The sequence below is a fragment of the Buteo buteo genome, chromosome 17 (assembly GCF_964188355.1).
Source record: "Buteo buteo chromosome 17, bButBut1.hap1.1, whole genome shotgun sequence".
NCBI lineage: Eukaryota > Metazoa > Chordata > Aves > Accipitriformes > Accipitridae > Buteo > Buteo buteo.
Genome location: NC_134187.1, coordinates 16,861,648 through 16,886,331, shown reverse-complemented (window position 1 = coordinate 16,886,331; position 24,684 = coordinate 16,861,648). Strand labels below are relative to the sequence as shown.

Genomic DNA, 24,684 nt, shown 5'->3' with positions numbered 1-24,684 from the left:
GGCTCTGCCTTGCTGTGTGCCTCCCTGCAGTGCCTTGACCAGCAGATGGTGTCAAGCTCACAAGGTGATAACCACAAATAAAACTAGCACAGAAATAAAAGTTAACCACAAGGAGACTGAGCAGTTCACCAGAGAGAGAGGCGCAAGTTTGACAAGCTAACAGTCGTTGCAGCTGCTGTGCAGGCACAGGAAGGACCAAGCACTGCAATGAGCAGCACCGGTACCCACTGTTGGCATAGCTAACAGGAGAGCTGCCCAGAGATCTGTCCTGTGCTTCATTGTGTTTAATTTGGGGAAGGGTTTTAAGCAGATATTTTTTGTCTTTCAAAACCCAAGTGGACACTGTGCGACACTCTCCCTGTGAAACCAATCCATAATGCTCCCACAGCCTCATCCCAAGCTTTGTGCCTGCCACTAGAAAGACAGCAAACTCAATTTCCTTTGTAATCCAAGGCTGTAATCTCCATCTTGGAGATGGAACAACAAATGCAAATAGCATGGCAACAGCTAGAGCTCTTTGTCGACATCCCTCTCATGCAAAGCTTCAGTGTCTTTTTTTTTTCCTAGCTTCTTGACAACTTCTGTGCCAAGTTTTAGCCCACACATCAATTATGAATTCCCTTTACAATCAGGCTACAGAAAAGCACAGCTGAGAAGTCAGCAGAATTCAGCAAGAGAGAAATATGCCCAACTGCAGAGATTTCGTAGATGCAAAACAAGCACTGCTCTGGTATCTTTACAAGTGAGACAAAGCTCATATTCAGGCCTTTACGTATTTACTGTCTCATCAAGTATAAAAAAAAAATCCAGACAACATCAATTTACATTAGGCTTAGTACTAGCACTAATAAGCCCTGTCTATTACACTGTTCTCTGCTCTACTTACTCAGGACGCACACAAAAATCAAATAGACGAATTTCATTAAAAGGCCCAAACTAAACCACCTACTTTGCCTGCACTACTTTCACTGCTTTACCTTGCAAATGGAATAGACCAAGCGAACACAATCATCCATCTCCATGTTGTAGGTGTACATAATAGCAAACATGCAAGTTTTTTCTTATTTGAGTCAGCAGACTAATTTTATTCTTACTGTAAGGCTACTTCTTGTATAACACTGCTTATTATGTTTGAGGGTTTGGTTTTGGTTTGTTTGTTGGGTTTTGGTTGGTTTTTGTTTTGTGGGTTTTTTTAAAGCAAAATACATTTAAGTTCATCCTTTGAAAATCCTGTTTATATGTGGACAACTACATCTCCTATTAGACACTAGCTATGTTTCCTCATGCCTGCTCCACAGTGAATTCAATCTTCTAATTCCATTCAGTCCTGACTCTCCTTGTCAGCAAGAACAAAAACGATGATTTTGGTTTTGTGACCTACGTCTGTGTCCTGAAGGATCTGACTCAATTGGAAAGCCAGCAGCTCGTATCTGAGAGAGCATGGAAGCTTGTCACAATCCCATGGCACACAACATGCATGTACATACGTGGGAACGTTCACGCTCTGCAGAGGAGGATACTCTCCTACCTTTGTGAGGATGGTCTTCCCATAGTTCTTGGTGCTGGTTAATCCACTGTTCAGATAGATGTCCTTCTTTGCAGTTTGACTATAGTAAGCTATAGAAGTGAGAAATAAACAAATAAAAATTGACAAACATTTTCCTTGGGTTTCAGGGTTTTTTGGTGGAGAGAGGGATACTTGTTTGGGGAAATGAACAGCTTTATTGTTCTCACAGGCTCACCAGTGAGACCTTGTCTCTTGCCAGTTTTTGGAGTGGGGAATCTTTCAAGCACAGCACAAACAGCTCACGTACTGCAGCAAAGGGGAAAATATAAGAAATTTCCAAGACAATAGCATCTGCTGTTCCAGAACTGCTGCAAGATGCGCCCACACAAAGCAGCCCTTGGTCTAGGGTTTGTTCTAGCCAGCTTGTTCACACCAGATAGCTTAGTGACTTTTAACCTTCCCTTCCTTCTTTTTCCAGCTCCAGCCAAGAAAATGGCCATCTATTCTATCCAAAAACCAACAACTAGAGTCTAGGCAAATAACACATCATGCTCCATGGAAGTCGGAGAAGAGGATTAAACACAAATAACAAAAACTAGCTTTCAACCTAGAACTGGGACAGAAAAAAAAGAAGCCTTGCCTTTAGGACAAATGCCACCATGGCTGTTAGGTCTGGGAGAGCCAACATAAGCCAATCCAAGCGTTCCCATGTCAAAATCTTGATATGTGAAGAGATGAGCAAGGCACACGTGAGCTGCTTTCTCAGCAATATCAAAGCTAAATTGCTTTAAGGAAAAAAAAAAAATCAAATCTTTGTAAGACACTTTATGGTGCACATTAGAAGCCTATAAAAAAGAACATTTATCTAATGAGCCAGACAGGCACCTTCTAGATCCAGTTAAGTCATAAAAAAGCAGCTGTTTAGCTGTCCTACAGAGCTGTAGAAAATTAAATTAATACCCAAGTACATTGTATACGTTCATTTATATAACTTGTCTATTCATTTCCCCTTTTCACAGAGAGGCAAAAACCAAGTACAATAATTTTATGAAGGTTACAAGACAGCCAGTCTCAGGGCCAGACATATCAGGACTGCCTTTCTTACTCAGGCCACATACTACTAATTGATGTATGCTCTATAATTATGCAATGGAGACCTTTACCACGGGCTACAGGGCACATCAGCTAGTTTGTGTAACATCTACACATCATGCGAAGGAAGTAGAGGAGTTTCATCTGTTACCACAGAGCAGCTGTATGAATGAGTAATTCTCTGTGAGGGGCACAATTTTTTAAGGGTTACAACCTACCTCTAGCAGCATTTTCACATCCCAGGCATCTTTCTTATCATCTGGGTAACTTTTTGCCATATTGTAATGCTTTTCTCCAGGTTTTACAATATTTGGCTCATTGTGGATGATAATCTACATTTCAAAAAGGGCAACAACAATGTAGAGGAATTTTGGTCAATTTAGTAGTTACAGAAAAGCTTTCAATGTAATCTTAAATGTCTCAATAGATCTGCAAGAAAAATTCAGACTCAGCATGCTTCTAATGTTATCTTTTCAGCCTCTGCTAGTTAAGATACACCACATACATCATAAGTAACTACACCAGCCCTTTTACAGGGCAACATCAACAGTTTTCACTGTAACATTCTGCTTTGAGATACATGTTACTCTATCAAAAAAACCCAAATACTACCAGGATTTACCTCTAGTATAAATAACCCCTAATCATTTCAGAGTTCTAGCTAACCAAAACATATTTTAAAGGATTGCTACTTTCCCCATAGCCTAGAATTAGTGCATCATGTTCTTTTCCCCTCCCTGCCCAATTAACTCTCCTTCCTTGTTCCTGCAGACCTTTTCCCAGTAAAGGGGCAGCTAGCTTGTACCATTAGCCTCCGTGTTCCACATCACAGCTCCTGCAGTACTCTGAGCTGATGGATTGCTCTTCTTTTTAATGCCCTTTTTCCAGATTTCTGTGCACTAACTTTCAGAAGCCATCATATAAATTGAAGTCACTACATCCCCTGTGTCCACGCTACAGCAGCTTCTATACTATCACATCATGATACCATGATGTCTAAGAGAGTCATTAAAGCTCTTCAGGCAGGATTTGTGTGTTTTCATCTGTGTTTGAGGCCCACTCAGGCTTTGTAAGCTAAGTACTAGTCATAGACACAAACATTAAATGCATGCATAAGAGTATGTCTGACAGAAACAAGAACTCCCCATATTCAGGGAAAAAAAGCACCTTTGAATTGAGATTAAACATGGAAAGATTCCCCCTGAAAAGTTCCATCTCAAATGCTGCAAGGAACTGAAAATGGGCATGCTGTGTCAGATCAGTAACACCACCACTAGTAAGATGCTATTTCAGAGTGGTCCTGGCTGGAGTTAATAATACAGGATTTGATTATTTTAGCTCTAATCCAGATAAAACAATCAGAAACCCTGATATCTAAACCATGTTCTTATCCTTTAAATTGGAAACCTTTTGTATAGTTCAGTGAATACCTGCTCTATCTGTATGCCGTACCCATTGAAGGCTCCATTGTCCCAGGAAGTATTTCGGTAGATGTCATCTACTCTGTCTATCAATTCAATCTATGTAGAGAAGAAAACTAAGTTAAGTTCCAAGCTTTCACGTAATAAAGTTCAAGACACTCAGAGAAGCTGCAACATACTTATCTAGAAACACTCACTTCAAATTAAAATTGAACCTCACGTAACAGACATACTATACTCACTGATCCAAAACCAACAGTACTTGGATCCAGAGAGTATTATCACTATCCTTGAAAATTTTCCATCATAAAAAAACCAGTACAAACTTTCCCCTTTATCACTTTTGTTTGTGTAGTGGAAGAGCAATAATATTAAGAACAAGACATCTTGGGAAACACTTTGTTCATATACTAGTTTTCCAGGTTTCTTTGAGGGGAAGGGCAGAGGCAGGAGTTGTTTTTACTGCTTTGTTTTAGCACAACGCTTAACTAGTTTAACTGACCCCTGAGGCTTGCTTCCCTCTCCTAGCCAAAAACCTATTATTTTCCTTATTATGGTTCAAGCACAAGGTTCCAGAAAGTCTCTCATCAGTGCTCACTATCAATACCTCCCTTTTCAAGCTGTTCTCATCTTCCTAAAAACCGCCTTGTACTAAATATAAACCATCAAACTTGCTCAAAATGAAAAGTGACATTCAGAGCCACTTGATAATAGTTTATGCTTTAGTTTTCCAATCACTGTGTTGTTAACAGTACACATCTACCTAGGAAACACAACAGCAGGTTAGCCTCAGCATGTCAGATGCTGAGATAATAGCATCTCTGCAAACACACTGCTCCATTACCTGAGGAATGTAAACATTTCAGAGGACAGAAAGGTCAAAAAGCCAGCAAAGGTGGAACAGAGTGATTAGCACTTCAAAGATTCAGGCTCAGAAAGAGACTCTTGACAAACAACAGACCTCCAAAAGTAGTTTCATTTGGTTTTGTCTCCCATCCCCAAACCCATACTCTCCACTTCTGCTGAAAGGCTGTGGGCAGGCATTCTATTTCACAAAAACTTGTCAGGTAGACAACCCCATTGTACTGGTTTTGGCTGGGTTACTTGGTAACCAGTACACATGACAGAGCCCCCCTTTCCTGAGGATGGCTAAACACCTGCCTGCTGATGGGAAGCAGTAAATTAATTTCTTATTTTGCTTTGTTTGTGTATGCAGCTTTTGCTTTACCTATTAAACTGTTTTTCTCTCAACCCACAAATTGTCTCACCTTTACCCTTCTGATTCTCTCCCCAACCCATCGGGGAGGAGTGAGCAAGCAGCTGGGTGGGGCTGAGCTGCCTGCTGGGGTTAACCCACAACACCCATGTACAACTAAATTAATTGTTTACCGCGCCTGCTTCTAATTTTGTTGTTCTGGACAAAAGATCCTGGAAGAATTTTGAAAAAAAGAGAAAAAAAGAAAAAAAAAAATCTATACAAGTTGCTTTTGCCTCTCATATGAGCTTTATACATGCTTGAACTTCAAAGATGCTTGGATCATTTGCAGTGGATTTCAAAATCCAGGAGATTCTAAAGCTCCAACTGGAAAAAAAAAAGTTTCTTAGGCAGAAAATAGCATAGCCACAAGAAATATGTGAAGGGAAGGGATTTGTTTATAAGTGAAACTTGAAGACTATTTAACTATAGTATCACCATTATAAAATATCTTAAAAGTATGATTTAACACTTTCCCAGGTAAAAAGCACACGCAGGCATGAAACATAAATACATTACGTTGTGCAAAAGTAGTATAAGCTGTACGTTCTTTTAACTACTGACTCAGTATTTTTTCCTGCATTTATTCCAGCAAATTGTAACAGAGTATATTTACTTACCAAATAGTTTATAGTGGTACTCTCTTCCCCACGGCCCATATACTTGAAAAAACGATGATCTGCCACTACCAACATCTTGCACGTGTTTTTGGAGCTCTCTGAAACAGCTCTTTTCTTTCGATTGATGCTTGCTAATGTGAACATTTTAAATACAATTAAATAAACACTCAGTAAAACTGCCACTGCTGTGTCTATTACCCTTATATAAGAAATGACTGCAAGTTCGGGTGGGTTTTTTTGGGGAAAATGGGGATGTTTAGGTTTAGATTTTTATTTTTTTTAATAACTGTACTTAAATTTTGTCTTCTTAACAGTCCTCAAACTTGTTGTAAGGAAAGGAACGTATAGTAGCGAAATTGAGTTATTCAACAGATTTACCTACAGAGCTTTTATGGTCATCACCTCGACCTTAACACATCTCCTCCTATTCCTAGTCATTATCCCAACCTCTGCTGACACAGCAAAGGACAGAGGAAAGAGGGACCAAGAACTCTCAAAAACCCATCATAGCTCAAGATGGATTCTTTGAGCGACCACCAAGGCCAAACAGGTGCTGCTGCACAGTGCACAGAAATGCAAAGTTGTTTTAATGTTCGCCTCAGAAAGCTTACCTACATTGCTGCCAGCTATCACAACAAAAACTACTTAGACCTTATGAAATAGCTTCCTTTCCTTAGCCTACACGTAGGGCCAAACCCTTTCAACAAGCCAGAAAGAAACATGCCTTGAGTGACAGTTTCTTCCTTTCATCAGTTGTTGGGGCTGTTTTGGGTTGCAAATGGGCATGAGAAAAGTGCTGCTTTTTTCCCCCCACCAATGAATTTAAAGAGCTAATAATTAAACTAGAAGCAGCAACAGAGATTATTGCCCAAGTTCTTATCTTACTTGCCGACACAGACAGAACTCAAGCATTTGTTTCAAAGATGCTGCTCTCCCAAGGTACAGACACTCACCTTCGTTTTGCTTCCTGTCTTCCAGTCCTTTTGGCAACAGTTCTTCTTCGTTTAGCTTTAAATAACCACACACTTTGGGGGACTGCAATCTTGAGAAATCTTTAATATCTTCAGATCTGTAGACCAGCAGTCTTTCATCTTGCACATTATCTACAAATCTCCACAGTGGCTGACAGCATAAGAATAACAGAAATGCAATTAGGAACACAGTGAATGCCAAGACTAAGTCTATATAAGTAAAAAATTAGACATATGTACCATCAAATCTCCACAGCTTTATGTGTACACACACAAATGCGTTGGACTGCAATAATTTCATCCACAGCAACAGATCTACTGATAAAACGACGTCCCCAAGAAATTCAACAGAATTCAACTCTTTTATGCTACACAGGCATCCAAAAATCTAAGATCCTCTCAACAGAGCAGTGGCAGCCACCTGGATAAGGCTGTAGAAGAGGCAGAATTTTTTTTCTTCCTCTCCAGAACATGAGGAAGCTGAAGGGGCATCTCAGGCTCCTCCGCTCCCTCCATAACAGTATGGATACTGGCACGGCCGGGGAGGAGATGCTTAAACTATGCTAACAAATGCACTGACCAGATGTACAGGAGCTGGCAGATAACAGAGAATATCTAAGCGCACAGCAGAATGCAGTCTTCACAGCAGAAGGCAGGCTCTTCAATGTTCAATAGCTACCCAAGTCACTTACAAGCGTGAAAATTTCTCCAAAACCAAAGAAAACAAGAAAACCATGAAATGCCAACGTAAGACACTAATTCCCATAGCTGATGCACACTAACCATCTTTTTTCTTTAGTGACATGTCCCTATTATTATCTGTACATAACAGCTACATCAACACCAACAAATACAACATGGACAGGGCCTGTTCTTTAGGCAAGGCCAAGTAGCATAGACTGCCCACATCTACAATGCAGAGCACCTGGGTCTGGGTCTCCTCTGGCCCTTAGGCAGTGCTCTTTCAACTTCAGACAACTATAACTTATCATACTGTGCTTTCAGATCACAGCAAAAAGGTCCTGAAATGTGAAGGCTGTGCCGGCCCAGCAGCCACATGCCTGTAGCGCAAAACTGAAGGCACATGTTTCACACCCTAGAGCAAGGTGTGAGGGCACCAGGGTTTTATACAAAGGTCCGCAGCCTTTCTGAACGGTACAGGAGGACCATGAAGCAAACGCAGGCAACGGTGGAGCAGCTTTGTCCGCGTTGCCTTTTGGCAACAGTCTCTGGCACACACCACCTCTGACTGCACACAGGCATCATCTCACCCACAGCTAGTTAGGGGCTGAAGCTGACCCACAGATGCTAACAGCTAGGCAGCATGGGCAAGCCAGAGCTTCCACGCCATTGCCTGCCCCCCAACCAAGGGGGTTGGCTGCACCGAGGAATGAGACATGCTTACCTTACTCTGGACTACAAACACAAAAATGCTTTAAATCACAATCAAAGAGCTAGTATATGCTCTTAATGTAAAACGCAAGTACAGTGGTTTGGGTATTCTAATCACATTTTCATACTTTAACGTGACTAGATTTCCCAGGTTTACCCATAATTCTGCATATGCTTGGGTTTGGATACAATTACAATATCCATATAACACTCAGCCATAATTATTGTTATTCAGCCATTCTAATACAGCTTGTGTCTGGGAATATACTGCACTGAACAACTCATTAAGATAGTCTCTAATTATATATTTGTGGAATATGTTTTTTAAACCAACAGTTTAAAATAACATAAGCAATGAAAATGGTGAAAAACAGAAACAAGGGAGCAAAAAATACCAGATTTTCAAATAAAGCTCTAAGAATGGGAAAAATTCCAAGATGTAACAAAGCCAAAATTTTAGAAAGCTCAACAGACCTTGACTCTGCTCAGAAAGCTGCACATGTCTAGAGGACATGATCACCACTAATTACTAACTTTATCCATGTCTGTTTCTAAAACCCTTTCCTGTTTAAAACATACCTTCTCCCCAGTGTATCTAAAACATGCAAATGTCAGAGAATGTAACTCACTAATAAAACTCAACACTTGCAAAAGTCAAATCGGCTTCACATTTCTCTCCCTCCTCCCTACCCACCCCAAAACAAACACCACCACCAAGTCTATTTTGAGCTACACAGGTGTCACTGTGACTAACTAGAAAGAGAAACACCCACATACCTCAACGTTGTATTCTTCTCCATCAGTATTGATTCTCACTGTAAAATCTTCATCCCCAATATGTGCCACGACCTTGGAATTATGCTCTCCTTTAAGATAAGCAAGGAAAAAATAAATTAATTCAGCTCTATTTGCATGCACTCCTGCACAGACACTGTTTGTTGGGGTTTTTTTAATTGTTTCTAAAGTTCATGCCAAATTACCTTCCTCAGTCTCTGAAGAACACTATACCGTCCAGTTTAAAGGAAAAAAAGAAATGAGCCAGCACTGCTCCCCAGTCTTAATTTCCTAGTGGTCACAGTCATCAAGACTCAGATTTAATTGACAATTTTGCAGAAAGTGTTGAGATGGCTCTGGGGATTAGTAATGGGACACAATATTTCTGCCAACAAAAACAGCTTGCATCTTACTACTATCAGACAGCAGTCTGACATGGTGTCAGCCTGGATTCCAGTGGAAAAGACTTTTACCACATCACACAGGCAACATAAAAAAATCAAAACAACTTAGCGGAACCATTAGTGCTGGACTAAAGTGGAGCAAGATACCCTTTCTTCACAGAAAAGTAATCTGCAAAGAATCATCTTAAAGTCTTTCAATATAACAATCTGGGCAACACTGCATCACTACTACCTGGACTTTGTGTTCTGGGACAATGAACATTCAAGTCTTACACTTCACTTGGAATTAAAGCTACCATCATCGTTTTCAAAAAAAAAAAAACAAAAAACAAACACCAAACCACAAGCTGCTGCTTGAGTAAATTATACCTTTGTGTCCTGCCAAACTAAACAGAAGAGTCCTATCTTAGAACCTTGGTGCAATAGCTAAAAAAAAAAACAAACCCCACCACGCACCAAACCTAAAAAAAACCCCAAACCCACCACAAAAACAAAACCAGAAAACCCAAGGGACATGAAAATTAAGTTTACTTGTTTATCCTAACCATATTTGATGAAAATGAGGGCAATACACCATTTACTTTGGCCAAGAGACTCAAAGCTGCGCTTTCTCAGCACTGACACACAGTCTAGTCCATACTAACCAACAACATGTCCGGTAAAAAAGTCTTGCCATTGAACACGATACTTCTTTTCCTTGCCTTCACCATCCACAATTAATGCTTGAAATTTTTCTGAAAAGTGTTCAGCAGTTGCTGTTAAGTATAATTTAAAGTGCCTGTAAAAGAATTTATTTCCATTTATTTTTAAGCAAAGTATACACATAACAGATACATCCAAGTCTCCATTTTACTGAGGGTCCAAAAGAAGTTAGAAAGCATTAATTCTGATAAGCAGACTACGAAAACATATACTGTGTAGTTCATAACTGTAAATATTTTTAAAGAGTCAAAGATGTTTAATTAAAAAAATAAAAAATAAACCCCAACATCCAAAACAGCCACAGTTTGTTCATGACGGACCTTCTCCATTTGCTGTCAAACAAAACCAGTTACTGGTAACTATTTAAAAAAAATCAGACCAAGGAATTTGTTCGTGTATTTGAAATTAAATTACCTTAAAGTTCTTATTTTCTGAAATAATATAGTCAGAAGACCATAAACAGAAATCTGAACTCCGTAGATTTCTATGATATATTGTCACAAAAACTAAAGGCTATCCCAAGAAGTAACTAGAGAACCTTCTCTGGAAGGAGCCTCATCGGCTCTTGGTTTATGTGGGCTTTGGGTCAAAGACTTTTGGTATGCCCCTCTGCAATTATTCTGTAATTATCATTGGCCGTATTGCAACCTCACCATAAAGTCAGGGTGCACGAGGCAGTGCAAAACAGGGACAGCCAGACATTTGATCCCATTAACCTTTTATACTTGGTACTTAAAAATTACCCCCTCCACACATTTAGAGATTAAAAAAATATGCACAACAACTTGCATGACAGTTGTAGTTGTAGATGACAGACAGGGGAAGGCACATGAGAACACAGTAGACAAAGATGTCAGATGAACAAAAATTGATCTACACTTGTTAATACAAAACATTATTCTCACCCTGCTCCCCCATTTGAGAGTCACAATTTCAGCACTCAAATACCTGTAAGATGCTTTTCTGACAGTAAAATCCATACAACCTTCATGCCTGCTCTCTTCTACCTCTTCTTCCCCTTTCACCTGGGAAATTTACACTTAGTAGGGAGAGGATTAAACCTCCATGAAAAAAACACAATAAATCTCTTGGGCAACACACCACACACGCTCCCCAAACCGAAGGCAGAGATTTTCAAGAACCAGAGGACAGTCAAGAAGTATGACAATGTTGCCAGATGAGGTATAAATGGGATCCAACCCAATTAGTGGAAGTAATCTACATAAAACCAAAGCTAAGAACAAAGCAAAAGAAATCTTAAATCACGGCCACTTCAGCAGAGTAATACAATGCAACTTACTTTTCCGTTTCCTCTCAGCCTCTCTGAAGTCATATAACCCACTAACTTAGAACTGGCCAGTCATGACAGAAAACAAGATAACTATTTCTGGGTTTGGAACTGTGCATTACTCCTTACAAACTGAAGGAAAATATTATGCTATTTCATTGCTGATGATTTAATTACCTTTGCAGGGCTGAAAAACTTAAGAGCCTCTCCACATGTGTCTCAGGCTGGAGGTCCCTCTTCTTCAGTGAGTGTTGCTGGATGCTAGACTGAGAAAGGATGTCATAGTCTGAAAGCATGGACTCAACTGTGTCTGGAAGAGCAACAAGGAAAGTTTTGGTTTCAAGAGACTCTTTCACAAATACACACATAAACCAGCAAAACAGAGCCTCCAATTTCGACAGCAAGACCACAGTTTGCTCTAATTTTAGGATAACTATCGTACATTTCTGTAAAGGTACATTTTGTGTAGGTGAGTAGAAATCATAGTGTGAGGCAAGACACAATCTGAGAGGCAAAGTATTTAGTTCACTTCTTATAGCAATTTTTGAGCAACCAACCTATCATTTTTACTGCCACAGCTGTGCAGAGCTAATGCCCTCCCTGACTGCCCTCTGGAAACTAAATGGGGGAGAACATCCCCATTTCTCTGGAGTGAATCACTCTCCTCACCTGCTGGTCCTCATCCGAGTCTAAGGAAGAAAATAATTTCACCTAGGAAACTTCTACCAAATTCACTACAGATCAGGACTGCATTTATTGCCTTTCTGTCCAACGGTAGCCAGAAAACAGGTGTCTGTGTAGCATAATCAATCAGAAATAACTAACAAGGCATCTCATATGAGGCACCTCCAGGTACCCTGGTTTCCCAATACCTTACCACCACACAAAACTCCTTTGATTTCCCTACTCGGAACATAAGAACTAATTCAGAGGAGGGAGAACAAGGGCCCGCCTGAAGCCCTATGGGGAGCAGCACACGAATTACAAATTCAGGTCAATATTCTGCATATGCTTCCACCATTAACAAGTGCATAATGCTGGCTGCCAACGGTGTCTGACTCTTGCTGATAAAGCCTCCTGCTGCTTGGTAAGCCATCCCTTCGCTGGGAGCACCTACCCACGCTCCTCCTCTCTGGAGCACCCACCAGCCAGCAAGGCACCTGACAACCACCTTCACTTCCACCAGCGCCAATGGATTCATTTGCCCCTTACAGCCCTAAACAGAGGCCCTTTTTCCCACATCACTGTCTTCCTTCTCTGCCAGAGGTGTTCACTCTTTTCAATGAACCAAATGAGGAGTCAGCCATGTTTTACAAGAAGCAGAAGTGCTCATCCAGTCATTCTTCACTAAAAAAAATCCCATTTTTTCCCCTTCATTTCCAGCTGTGCTTCTAAACCAGACATGATAGCTACCAAAGTGGGTTTTTATTAACGAAGATGGCCTTTCCACTTCTTCAGAGTCCCCAATCACTAGCTTATACCACCCAGCCAAGTAACCTCACACGTTTTATTAGACTTTTAGTAAGCAGCACCACTAGGAAGCTGCATTTTACTGGTTCTTGTGCAACAAGCCAAGATGGCCAACTTGAAATCCAGATTGATATAGCTTCTGAAATTTATTTTTTTTTAAACTTGACACTCAGTACCATCATTTATCCCCAAATACATGCCTCTAAAACCCAAGAAAACCTTTAAGAATGGGCACGTTATCTGGGCCAAGGCAAGCACCTCACTTTTTCTTTTGTGAGGGGGCAGGTGGGAAGAATTAACCACCCGTGTATGTGCACACATATGCTTGTGTACACTGGAAGCAAGGAAGCTGCAGAAACAAAGATGACCCTCACAGCCCTCTTGGCCCTGCACCAGACAGACTATCAAAGTGACACAGCTGCCTTCTCACGCAGCAGAAGCCACCAAGCAGCGGCTCCCAGGCTTCTCCCTCCCCTGCCGTTGAGCAACACAGGAAGGGCAGTGCAGTTGCAGTTTCCTGATTTCTGTTTACAACCCACAGGTTGAGAGCACCTGCAATCGATTACCATGCATTTAGGGTTATATGCAAAGGCAAGTTTCCAACACCTTTGTGTTGTGGTTTTTTTCCACTTATGGGCGCAGTTGCGGCATGCCAGGCAGTGCCTTCATCGTTAGCTTGCCACAGGCTGCAGAGCTGGTTCACTAGAGCCACGCAATGAGCAAATACCTGAAAAAATCCCCTCCCCAAATCCCTTTTCTTTAAAAAGTCTATTACAATTCATTGCTTATGGTCTGGCACCTGCCTTCATCCAGAACCACCTGGGAGGAGGATAGGGACAGGCAGGGAAAAGCAATTTTTAAAAAAAGCCTCATTAAACTGTCTAGTCCTAAATTCTTTTAATTAAACCTGAGATTCTTTCAACACACTTGGCCAGAGCAGACCCCTCAATTAATATGAATGTTGACATAAAGGATACCAAACGTCGGTTTGTGATACAGAGCAAGCGTGTGGTATGTGGGCCATGAAGCAAGAGAGGTGTGGTACCAGAGCTGTGCTGCTGGGGACTGACACAGCGACTTGCCAAGCACAAGGTCTGCCCAAGAAGCACAACCCCAGCTGCAAAATACTACTCTTTCTGCCCTTTTCCACCTCTGCCTGCAAAGTACAGCCCAGAACCAGGGGAAGGTCATGCCAAAGAGCAAGATGCAGCTGCCACTATGGCCAGACAAAATGTCTCAGTTTGATGGCAAGAGAACTGAGAAGTCTGCTAAAGAAATCAGTTTTTTTTAATTTCGTAGGCAAGGAGAACTTCAGAAGTCCTGCTCCACCTCAGCACACACAAATACCCTTCTGGAAATGTCTCACAGAGACAGGGGAAGAGTAGTAAGAACAAGACCTACAGACTTGATGAAGATGAGTAAGATGATTGTTAAAGTAACAAATGAAACACAGGACACTCCTAGTTCCTGTTACCCTGAAACAAGAATGCACTTGTTCGTATTTCCTCTTACCCTTCCTAAATTTGTTTGCTTTTAATTTTACTTGTGACACAAGTAGACTTAAGACATGCTGCTGCTAGACATAAATCCGTGAACTAATTCAGGTGTCAGACAGATGTGGAAAAAATATATTGGTAACACACTCAAACCAAAATTTTTCTGTAAAATTTTCATACTGTGAAAATGAATCCATGAAAATGGTCATGGCTTATTGAAAATGGAAGATAAAGTGTCATTATTTTAAACAAAATACAGAGCTGTACAGAGTCCAACTGTACAGCAGTCTGTGGATGGGAGCCACTGCAAGCATATACTTGACTACTTTTTATTCAAGTTTAATAATCTTTCTGGCATTCCTTCCTCATTATCTTCACTATGGTCCAAGAGTCATTTCCCATGGGCTTCAATGGCACCAAGCTGACTCAGGTTTTCCCAAACCACTTTCCTGCGGTTCCTTCCCTTCCACCCCCTCTTAGATTTCTGCATTCCTCTCTTTTTGGAGAGAGACACCTTAATTTCATCCTGATATCCCACATATTTATTTATTTATGATCACCAGCCTTCACCTCATTCCACCTTCTGTCCTGGGATGGGGGGGTGGGGACGGACACCGGATGACCTTCCCAGAACATACACATCTCAGGTATGTAAAAGAAACAGGGAAGGAACATCAGTGACAAAGACAATACTCCAAAATACTCATGAAGAAATCCACAACAGTGACTTCTCCTCTGCCCCCAACTTTGAACTCACTAATTGTTTCCTCTTTTTCTTTCACCTCATTTCAAGGCTAAAAGCCTACTGCTGCTAGACTTTGCAACTTAACACAGGAAAGTATCTTTTAAATAAATTATGGGCCAGTATGCATTGCAGCAGGCTACTCCAGCAGCAAAGAGATCAAGAATGTGCTGGACAACAGCTTAGCTCACTGAGTTGAAGGCCACTGCATATATTTCAAAAGAAGAGGTTTCTCTTCAAGTGCTCAGCTACCAATTCAAATATCAATGGCATCCTTCTCCAACCAGCTCAGCTTTCATAAGCAGAACAGTAAACTCCCATGATCTCATGCCCAATCTATTGCCCGGAAAGCAACAAGTAAATGTGGCAAGTCAGCCATTTCATAAGCATTCTTTTGCACTGCATTATTTACAGAAAGGTTAATCTTATCTAGAAGCATCAAGTTTTAACCCAGAAGATATAATTAATATTTTAAAAAACTCTCTTCACAATTATCCCATGATAATGTCTCTACTTAAAACACAAGATCCAACAATATTTTAAAAAACATTACTTTCAGGATTTAAAAATGACCACAAAAGCATCAGAGGGGTTTGCAGGAATGATTGCAGTTATTCCTCCAACCACCCCAAGGGGAATGAAAGCAGAAATAAATCTCCTGTCGAAAGGCACTGGAATGGGATGACAAGCCTACAGACAGTAGCCCTGGAACAAGCACAGCAAACACACTTGGGGAGGATTTTGCAGTGTGACCGTTAAATCACTGGCATATCCAAGACTGAAAAAAGGGCTCCAGCCTGTATTTTGCATGGCACTTGTCAACTACAACCCTGGTACTGATCTCAAGCTGACTTCCAATGGGTATCAAACACCTATCAAAAGCTTGTGAGCAGCTAACTAATAACAATTTTTCTGATTCAGCTGGGGAGTGACTGAATGGTTGAAGGGCTCCATATTCTATATTGTTACTATTTATTTTTTATTCTCCAAATTATGCTCTTCTTCCTACATTAAAATATTTTAATTAAAGTAACCAAATAAAGTAACTTCAAATATAATTCACAGCCTCAGTCAGAATTTGGACCAGGAAACACAGACTGGAGTCTTTCCAACCTTAACCATATGAGCTAAAGCAGGTCACCACCACCCTACGTAAAACAGCTGCCCTCGTGCTTGTGGTAACAGCCGGTTACTGGCTGCAATATAGTGGGATCATTTGACTGGAGCACCATGCCAGGGAATGCTAATGGAGAAGGCCAATATATTCATATCTCAACCAGGCACACAAACAGTCTTCACCAGGCAGGAGGTGATGCAGTCATGCCTAAATGTTTATGGGTACCTTCCCGTAACAGTTTACACTGCTTTTAGGAGACTGTTGATGAAGAGGATGTGTTGAGAAGATCCATCTGTGGGAAAGCTGTTCCATAACAGCTCATTACACGTGCTGCTACATCTCTCTCCAGTGCATCTGGTACAGAGCCATTGCCAAAGACAGAAAACAAAGTGAATTGAAACACTTATCCCTTGTGAAACAGCCCATGCTTTTAACAGTTTAGATAAATCATGTTTACTTGTTTCCACTGCATAAAGAGGGGCTGCTATTTTGCTCATCGAGTATACATGAACAGAAGAACTTGTGTGAGAAATGGGTTCAAAGCAAGAACCAAAGGTATGTCAGCCTGCTTATAAACCATAACAGGATAGAGGTTTACACTCCGTTTAAACACATTTCTAGACAAACCTGTCATTAAGAATGGCCAGCCATGTCAGCATTGCTGAATGTTTTAAAAGACATGTTTTTGACTCGATCCCAACTGCACGAAACTTGCTAAACCACGTGAGGAAAACAAGCTGCCCAAATTCAGTTAGTCACCAGCACAACACAGACAAAGCCTCAGGGTATGGTTACACAGACCTCTCACTGGGAGGTAAGGTAGGCTGCTGATTTACCGTCTACCAGCTACTCCACACTATACTCTTCCTGCAGTTACACTGGTTAAACTACTCTCCACTTACCACAAATTCAGAAGTGTCCAGTGATGGATAACATGGAAAAACTAACAACTTACAAAACACCCTTTAGTTCATCTCAGGAAAAAAATTGTTCATATAGCTGCACCCTTATGCTACTCCAAAGTTTTTTCCCTACAGTAAAATAGACATCTGTTTCTAGACAGTGCGAATATTTCCTTAAGGGTGCAAATTCTGTTTAGCAGAAGCCGTACAGATAATTAAACTGCTATTTCTGGTGTTTTTGAATACAGCTGAATACCCCCTCACACTCTTCTGACCTTGCAAATTTTCTCCTTCACTGAACACATCTTAAATAAGGACCAGTGAGGAACAAAATTTATTCTGTTGGATCTACTTGATTAATAATTCAGTCTGTACTACTAGTGAAAGCAGAAGGCACTTTTTGGAGAAAAAAAAAAAAAGAATGCAATATCCTGCTCAAATACTGACATTATAAAAAATAAGGAAGCCCACTGAATTATCATCCTCATATTCAAAGTGAAACAAGGGCAATACAGCTGTCTCATCTTAAAACTAGAACAGCATCATATGACTCAATGTTCAAAAAAAACCCCAAAACTCAAAAATCACATGCTTTCACATATCCTGCAGACAAGAACAGTCAAGTCACAGGATGTAGTGTTCTCTGGAAACATCATTTGTCTGGCTCTCCAAAAACTGTCAGCCTCACTACTGTGCTTAGATACCACACCACAAAATCATGCTGTGTCACAAAATAAGTTTGAGTGGAGCTGATTCTAGGTAAAGACTAATTACTGTCTGGACTACGCTTGTGAGATCAACCTCTTCTCCCCATCTGACTGCATCTCTTCTTGAAGATACGACTTTGGACTCACTCAGACACAACCTTCCAAAATTCAAGGCACACCACAGGTACTGAGGGGCAGAACTTCATGATTTCAGTAACAATCTGAAAAGGTGAGAAAGGAAACCAAGGACTGCAAGGGATACCATGTTCTTGTTCAACACCTCAGTAATTACAGATCAACATCAAGTGGGTGGCAGCTGTAGGTGCCTCCCTGCATAACAGGGCCCCCTTCCCTTCCCACCCCCCAGTCCATGTACCTACATAGGTTAAAAATGCAGGTATCAAGGAGGACAAAAAAGTACAAACAATGCATATTAAGAGCGGCACAGGAAGACAAGGATGGATACTGTGAAGAGATGCAGGGCACAAGCGACATAAATAGGAGCAGTATGGTCACGTACATCTGCAAGAATAAGACACCAGGAAGATCATCAGAACCATTGAGAGCATTGCAGGATATCCCCAAAACAAGCAAGTTTGAGTGTGGCATATGAAATCCGTAGAACAGGACAGCAGGATGTACTGCTCTTTGTTAAAGAAACCTGGCTCTTGGTTAACCTTTTATTACACACAGCAAAGGACTTCCCTTGATCAGTCTGGGAAACAGGCAAACTCGGACTCCTGCAGTTTATAAAAAAGCTGGGGGACAAAAAAAGTCAGCCTGTTTATAACAGAAGTTAAATATAAACTTCTATCTCAAAAATAAATCTCTACTGACTACTAAACACATAATTAAATCCTGGTGTAATGTTAGAGTGCAATCAGGAGAACGCTGCACTGAAGAGCTGGCTGGCTGTTCTTCCTTGCTCAGCCCTTCCAGCCGCAGAGCAGAAAGCCATGCTGGGGCTTCTGCACACACACAAAAAAACTCCAGGGTAGCAGAAGCGTGAAACTGAGATGAGTCACTGCTGCTATCAGCAATGAACAGTAGAAGGGAAGTTATCAGTTTTTACAGTGGGGGGGAAAGAAAAATAAAACTACCCCAAATCTTAAATGCAACCAAGAGTTTTACTTCTTGGCTGCCTAGAAGTCACACCAAATCAGCACTACTGAAAACCAAACTCACACTGAGCACTTGATTATGTTCCTATCACAAAAATCTTGCAATATTAAGGGTAATTCCTAATAATTAGAATTTAATCTAGTATTGACATTCTTCACTTTGTTGACTTTGAGTACTTCTCTCAGGAATTACACTTTTATCACTTTTTTTTTCCAGTTAGAAATGGAAACTGTGACTGATTCACAGGAACAAAAGAAAACAAACCCAATAAAAGTACTTTAAAACCTTAATATTAAGTACCTCCACAGAGCAGATTGCCAATCCACAACACAAAAATCACACTGATAATTTGCATTCAATAAGGCCATGTCTACATGAAGCATTTGCTGTTCATATGGAGACAAAGTGTACAGAAGACTCTACTTTATCACTTAGCCTGTAACACCACCTGTGGAAACACTGCATCTACAAATTCCTGCAATGATCTTGAAATAATCCTGCAGCATCCCAGGCAGCTATCACGCACTGCAAGATACTGCTATTAGGCTGAGTGTTCTTGGATTCTCCTCCATGTGGTGCATGGTAAGATACACACCCAACATTCAGCTTATGGAGTGAAACTGCAAAACTGGCTCAATCCAAAATAGTTCTTTTGCTTCAAAGGATATTAAAATGGGACAAGAAACAGTAACAAAAATGGCAGACTATGGTAGGGAAATTAGTTACTTGGCCCTTACCAAGGTCTTGCCTTAGTCTCCAACAGATGCTTCAGCCCAGAAGGACGAAGTTTAATCTTGCACAAGGATTTTGTCACTAATTATCTCACTGCACGCTCTTGACACTGAGCTAAACTTCCACCCCCTTAACTCTTTGTCAGTTGGTTATACTCCTGGCCTTACGGACTTCCTGCGTTTTGTCACACTAAGTGTGAAGTAGAATTCAAAATTGAATGTGAATGATTTTATGCTGCCCTCTGCATCACTCAGCTCCCCCAGTTTATTCAACACCACTATCATTTGTTTTTTTCACTCAAATTGTAAAGTCTAGTCTTTTAATGTGTATTACACAGGTTCGTACCGAACCATTTATAATGGGTCATTTCTTCTGCTCATGCAGTTTGTTTCGAGTTCTGCATGGCATTTGAGCAGTGTGGAGAAAAAAAAATTCAAGCCCAGTTTACCTGCCTCAGATTTTATTAGTGCAATATAGCAGGTAGAAAAAGACTAGCAGTGAGAGATTCAAAGAATATCATCTGCCCAGGATAGGAATAGCTATCTTATTTAATTCCCTGCTTAGCTTATGATAAAAATGATCTCATTCAAAACAGGTAACAGTAGAGTAAGACACATTTTACATACAGACTCTATTCTCGGCAATCCCAGATACATGCTCCTTCGTAGCAGGACACTACTAATATCACTGTGTTGTAAAACAGATTCAAGCAGTTCTTTAGATATATTCAGTGATATATTCAACAGCACTGAAGCTGGGTATTTGCATTGTTCTTCTTTTCAGGTATATTAACCCCCGTTATCATTCAGATATGTCTGAGCTCCGTGACAAACAGCATTAATATTTAATAGTTATAAAAGGTTATCTTCAGAGATAAATGACAATGGAGAGAAAAATGTTAAAAGAGTTTACCTTAATTTTTCAGAGGCAAAACTATAATGACCTTAATTTTCAGAGGCAAAACTATAACAGTCATTGTATTGACTAGTAGAGTCACACTTCTCCCAGAAATTAATCCCTGCTGTCAACTTTATTAAAAAGAGCACTGCTTCCAGATTATCTAAAGGCAACAAACTGAGGCGGATACCATCCCACCTTCATCCCTCATCTTGAGCACAACCACTACCACCCCACAACACACAGGGCAGGTACTTGGACAGTCATGCCGTGAGCTAGTCCAGGGAGCGAACAAACACCCAAACGCAGACACCCTATCCCTTACCGATAAAACCAAAACGATTAGCTTCCAGGCAGCTTAGCTCCATGAATGTGCTCACAGGAATGGGGAAGGGATCAGAAGCTGAGGCCAGGATTGTGGCAGTCCCAATTTAGGTCAGTTTAGACTGCTGGAACACCACACCCTAAGATTATTTCAGCTCAAAAATGCTGGGAAAGGACCCATGTCTTTTTATCTACTTATTCCATTCTTTGTCAAATTCTGTTTTTCACTGTATAATAATTTTTTTCCTCTCTGAAAAACTGAAATTTTAGAGAAACAAGCAAGAAAGTTCTTAATAGAAACCACAAAATGATAATCCTTGAAACTTCCTTAAAGATACTGCTCTCCAGAAATCTGATTTCGGTTCACAAAACTCAAGCTCTGTGGTTAAACAGAGCTCTCAAAATAGCAATGCTGAAGTTACTAGAAGGAAAAGATGGTATTTCAGAAAACCAAGCTGTGTGCAAGACGAGGACAACAGAACTCCAGCAAAAGATCATAAACCCACAGTAAAGTAGGCAAAGATATTTTCAAGAGTGGCTTGTAAAAGGCATAAAGCTAATACTTGAAATAGCTTTTATTATATCAAAAGAAACAACCCAGCCAAATAATCAAAGGGACTTGTTTTACAAGTAAGCTGCAAAGATGACTCCATGAACAGATGCTAAAGGTAGTACCAAAAAGTAAGAGACTAACTGACCTTAGCATTCACTGCAGATGTGACTAAGAAGGTCCCCAAAAGCTTGTCTTGATAGGATAATCTAAAGACCTGCCTCCAGTTAGAGACTCAAGAAAAGGGTCTTTAGAACAAACCAACAAAATGAGCAGTAAGTCAACAGGACATGAATGTATTTACCCAAGAGTTATAAAGCACAGAAAAAATGAAACTGGTCAACTACTAATCCTGGTATGCAAGTACAGTGCCACTGGTCTTGCTACAGGTGGCCTGAAAGGTGGTAAGTGCAGGACCAATTTCCACCCCAGGTATTATCTAGGGGCCTAATCAACAAATACGCTCAACTTCCTCACCTGACAAACAGGTAATAATAACAAAAACAAACTGTGAATTACTAGACCTGTGGCTAACCAAGACAGTAGGGAAGTAGTGCCTCATATATATATTAGCGTTCTGAAATGACAAAATGTGCCAATAAATGTAACACAGTGGAGCGCACCTGGATTTTTCAAGCTCCCTCACAAAATGCTTTTATGTATTTAGTTTACTGAATGACAGAACAACAAAATGCTTGATGACATTCAATGTGTGAGTAAGTGTGAAATAACACACAAGAAAAAAAATCCTCACTATATCTGAGCAAAGTATTTCAGCATAGTTATTACCACTCAAAAATTTTAAAAGGAAAAAAAAAAAGCGAGATCTTGGAATGACTATTAGACAACAAAAAAAGGCCAAAAAACTACTCAGAAAGAAAACAAAACCAAAAGTATTCATCGCTATAAAACCACAGTACCTTTGTATCACAAATACTGCCTGCAGTCCTGGTCATACACCGCAAATAAAAAATTAAATCTAATACAAAAGAAAATGTATAGAAAAAGTAACAAAGACCAATAAAGTCATTTTTTCCCATACTAAGAATTATTATACAGACTAAGATTTCCCCACTCAAAAAAAAAAAAAGGAGAGAAATTACAAAGGAGAAAAATTACATTGGTCTGTAAGTCCCTAAGGGTATGAAGAAAATGAGTAATTCTTCCATATTGACCATTTCTGACAACAAAAATGGCCAATGTCTAGAAACAGAAGAAAAGAGTTTTTCCTCCATGCAGTATCTGATAAAATTGAAGAGCTCATAGTCCAGGCACGGTGGTACAGAGGCCAAGAATACAAAAGCTATCAGATAAAGATTATACAAATCATAGCAGATAGGTCCTCTAGAAGGCATAAAAATCTGACAGCCCAAGATGCAACCTCTGTTTGAGGAGCTCCCTGACCTCCCTGATGTTGAAAGGACACACTGTGTTTGTTCTGCTTCTGTTACACTTCCTGGAGCATCCACCACTGACTGAACCCTATCCTTCCCAGCTTCCTGCAGTCACCAACTGCTGAGGTCTGCACAGAACCACAAGTCCACCTCAGGTGCATGAGAGGAGGACAGAGGCGCAGCCCGGATGCCTGTTGGGAAATCTGCCGAGAGATCTAAGCAAAGAAGGGGGACTTGAAGCAGTCACCACAGGCCACATCAACTGGAAACAGGACATGTGACTGGGCAAAACACGACCACCACCTCTTGCAAAAGTTCATCTGATAAGCTTTTGCTCATCGAACAGAAGTTTGCAACTTCTTTACTCTGAAGTAAAAGTTTAGATGCAAAACTAAGTTTATGGAAGTTACATAAAGCGGCGGTTCTACTCCGTGTTAAGCTTTCTAGAAGTCACATTCAGCTCCAATAGCTTCAGGCTCTCTCTGCAACGGTGACTCTCCAACCAGAACTATGAAGGGAAGCCATTTACATCATTATCCTGCCTTAACATAACACGAACTCCTGCGAGGAAAACCCTTTAGCAGACCTCAAGTGTAAGACAGAGCGGTCTCGTCACCCTGCTGCAGAGAGCGATGACCCCCAAATGCTGCCCATCAGTGATGCCCTCAGGTGAAGGGGGGCCACCGCCACCCCGGGAGGGGACGGGGCCTGCACCGTCCCCAGGGTCCCCAGCGCACACGCACCCACCCGCCCGCCGGCGGGCACGGGAGCAGGCCGCGGCCTTGCCCGCCGCCTCGGGCCGGCCTTCAGGCAGGCCATCAGCCAGGCCGGAGGGTCCCCAGCTCCAACCCGGGCCCCAGGCTCCTCTCCCCATTCCCCGCCACCACCACCCCTTGGCAGAAGTGCGTGTGCCCCCCCCGCCTCATGGAGGTGGTCTCTCCCCCACCCCACACATCACCCCATCGCTACCCTGAGCGGAGGTGGGTGTGCCCCTCTCCCCCTGCCCCGCAGCAGTGGTCTCTCCCCAGTTCCCCCCCACACCCCCCTCGGTGGTCTCTCCCTCACCCCACTGCTACCTCTCGGTAGCTGGAAGCCCGTCTCCTACGCCCGCGCCTCGGCAGCGGTCTCTCCCCACCCCACGCACCCCACAGCTACCCCTCGGCAGAGGCGAGCGTGCCCCTCTCCCCCCGCCCCGCAGCAGTGGTCTCTCCCGCACACCTCCTCCCGCGGCTGCCGTGGTCCCGCCCTATCCCTTACCGTAGCGCAGCCGGCGCGGCGGGCGCCCCAGCGCCTCCAGCCCGCCTGGCCCCCACAGCAGCACCAGGACAGGGACCAGCCACGGTCGGAGCCTCATGATGCGGGCGCGGCTCCCTCCTGCTCCGTCCGTCCGCTCGTTCGTTTGTTCACATCCGGTCGGAGAAACTTCGCCCTCCGCCCGTCCCGCAGCCCCTCAAGCCGCACCAGACCCGCCGCCCTCCTGGGCCCGCATCCGGAAGCGCGGCGGCTGCCCGCGGAGCATTATGGGTGCAGGCGGGGCCGCCATCTCAGGCGGCGGGGGCGGGCGCTGAGGGGAGGCGAGGCCCGCCCGGGGGCCTGGCTGCTCCGCGGCGGCCGGGGAGGCGGCCAGCCCTCGGGGCGGTGCGGCGGGTGTCTCCGCGGCTGCTCGCTTCAGCGACGGCCGCGCTGTGGGGGCTTGAGGCGCTGGGTGCAGCATTCTTCCCCCCGGGGGCACTCGCTCGCTCGGGGCATCCCTCAGCACGGTGCCCTTACTGGTCTCCTGGAGGGGGAACAGGCCTCCCGTCTGC

General features: G+C 42.1%; 1 protein-coding gene across 2 annotated transcripts in view; it reads right to left on the bottom strand.

Annotated features, from left to right (window-relative positions):
• ADAM17 (ADAM metallopeptidase domain 17) overlaps window positions 1-24,379 on the bottom strand; it is a 37,047-nt gene extending 12,668 nt beyond the window's left edge. The window contains exons 1-10 of one of the 2 annotated variants that reach the window (XM_075049166.1): window positions 24,137-24,379; window positions 11,604-11,736; window positions 10,081-10,214; window positions 9,036-9,124; window positions 6,849-7,017; window positions 5,896-6,026; window positions 4,030-4,119; window positions 2,818-2,931; window positions 2,148-2,292; window positions 1,529-1,617 (exon numbers count right to left, since the gene is read on the bottom strand). In XM_075049166.1, the coding sequence (XP_074905267.1) occupies window positions 1,529-1,617; window positions 2,148-2,292; window positions 2,818-2,931; window positions 4,030-4,119; window positions 5,896-6,026; window positions 6,849-7,017; window positions 9,036-9,124; window positions 10,081-10,214; window positions 11,604-11,736; window positions 24,137-24,233 (1,191 nt within the window). In that variant the 5' untranslated portion in view covers window positions 24,234-24,379. Of the gene's footprint in view, window positions 1-1,528; window positions 1,618-2,147; window positions 2,293-2,817; window positions 2,932-4,029; window positions 4,120-5,895; window positions 6,027-6,848; window positions 7,018-9,035; window positions 9,125-10,080; window positions 10,215-11,086; window positions 11,164-11,603; window positions 11,737-24,136 lie in introns of those variants that run through there. The other variant, XM_075049167.1, reaches the window with a different exon arrangement.
• Between the last annotated feature and the right edge of the window lie 305 nt (window positions 24,380-24,684).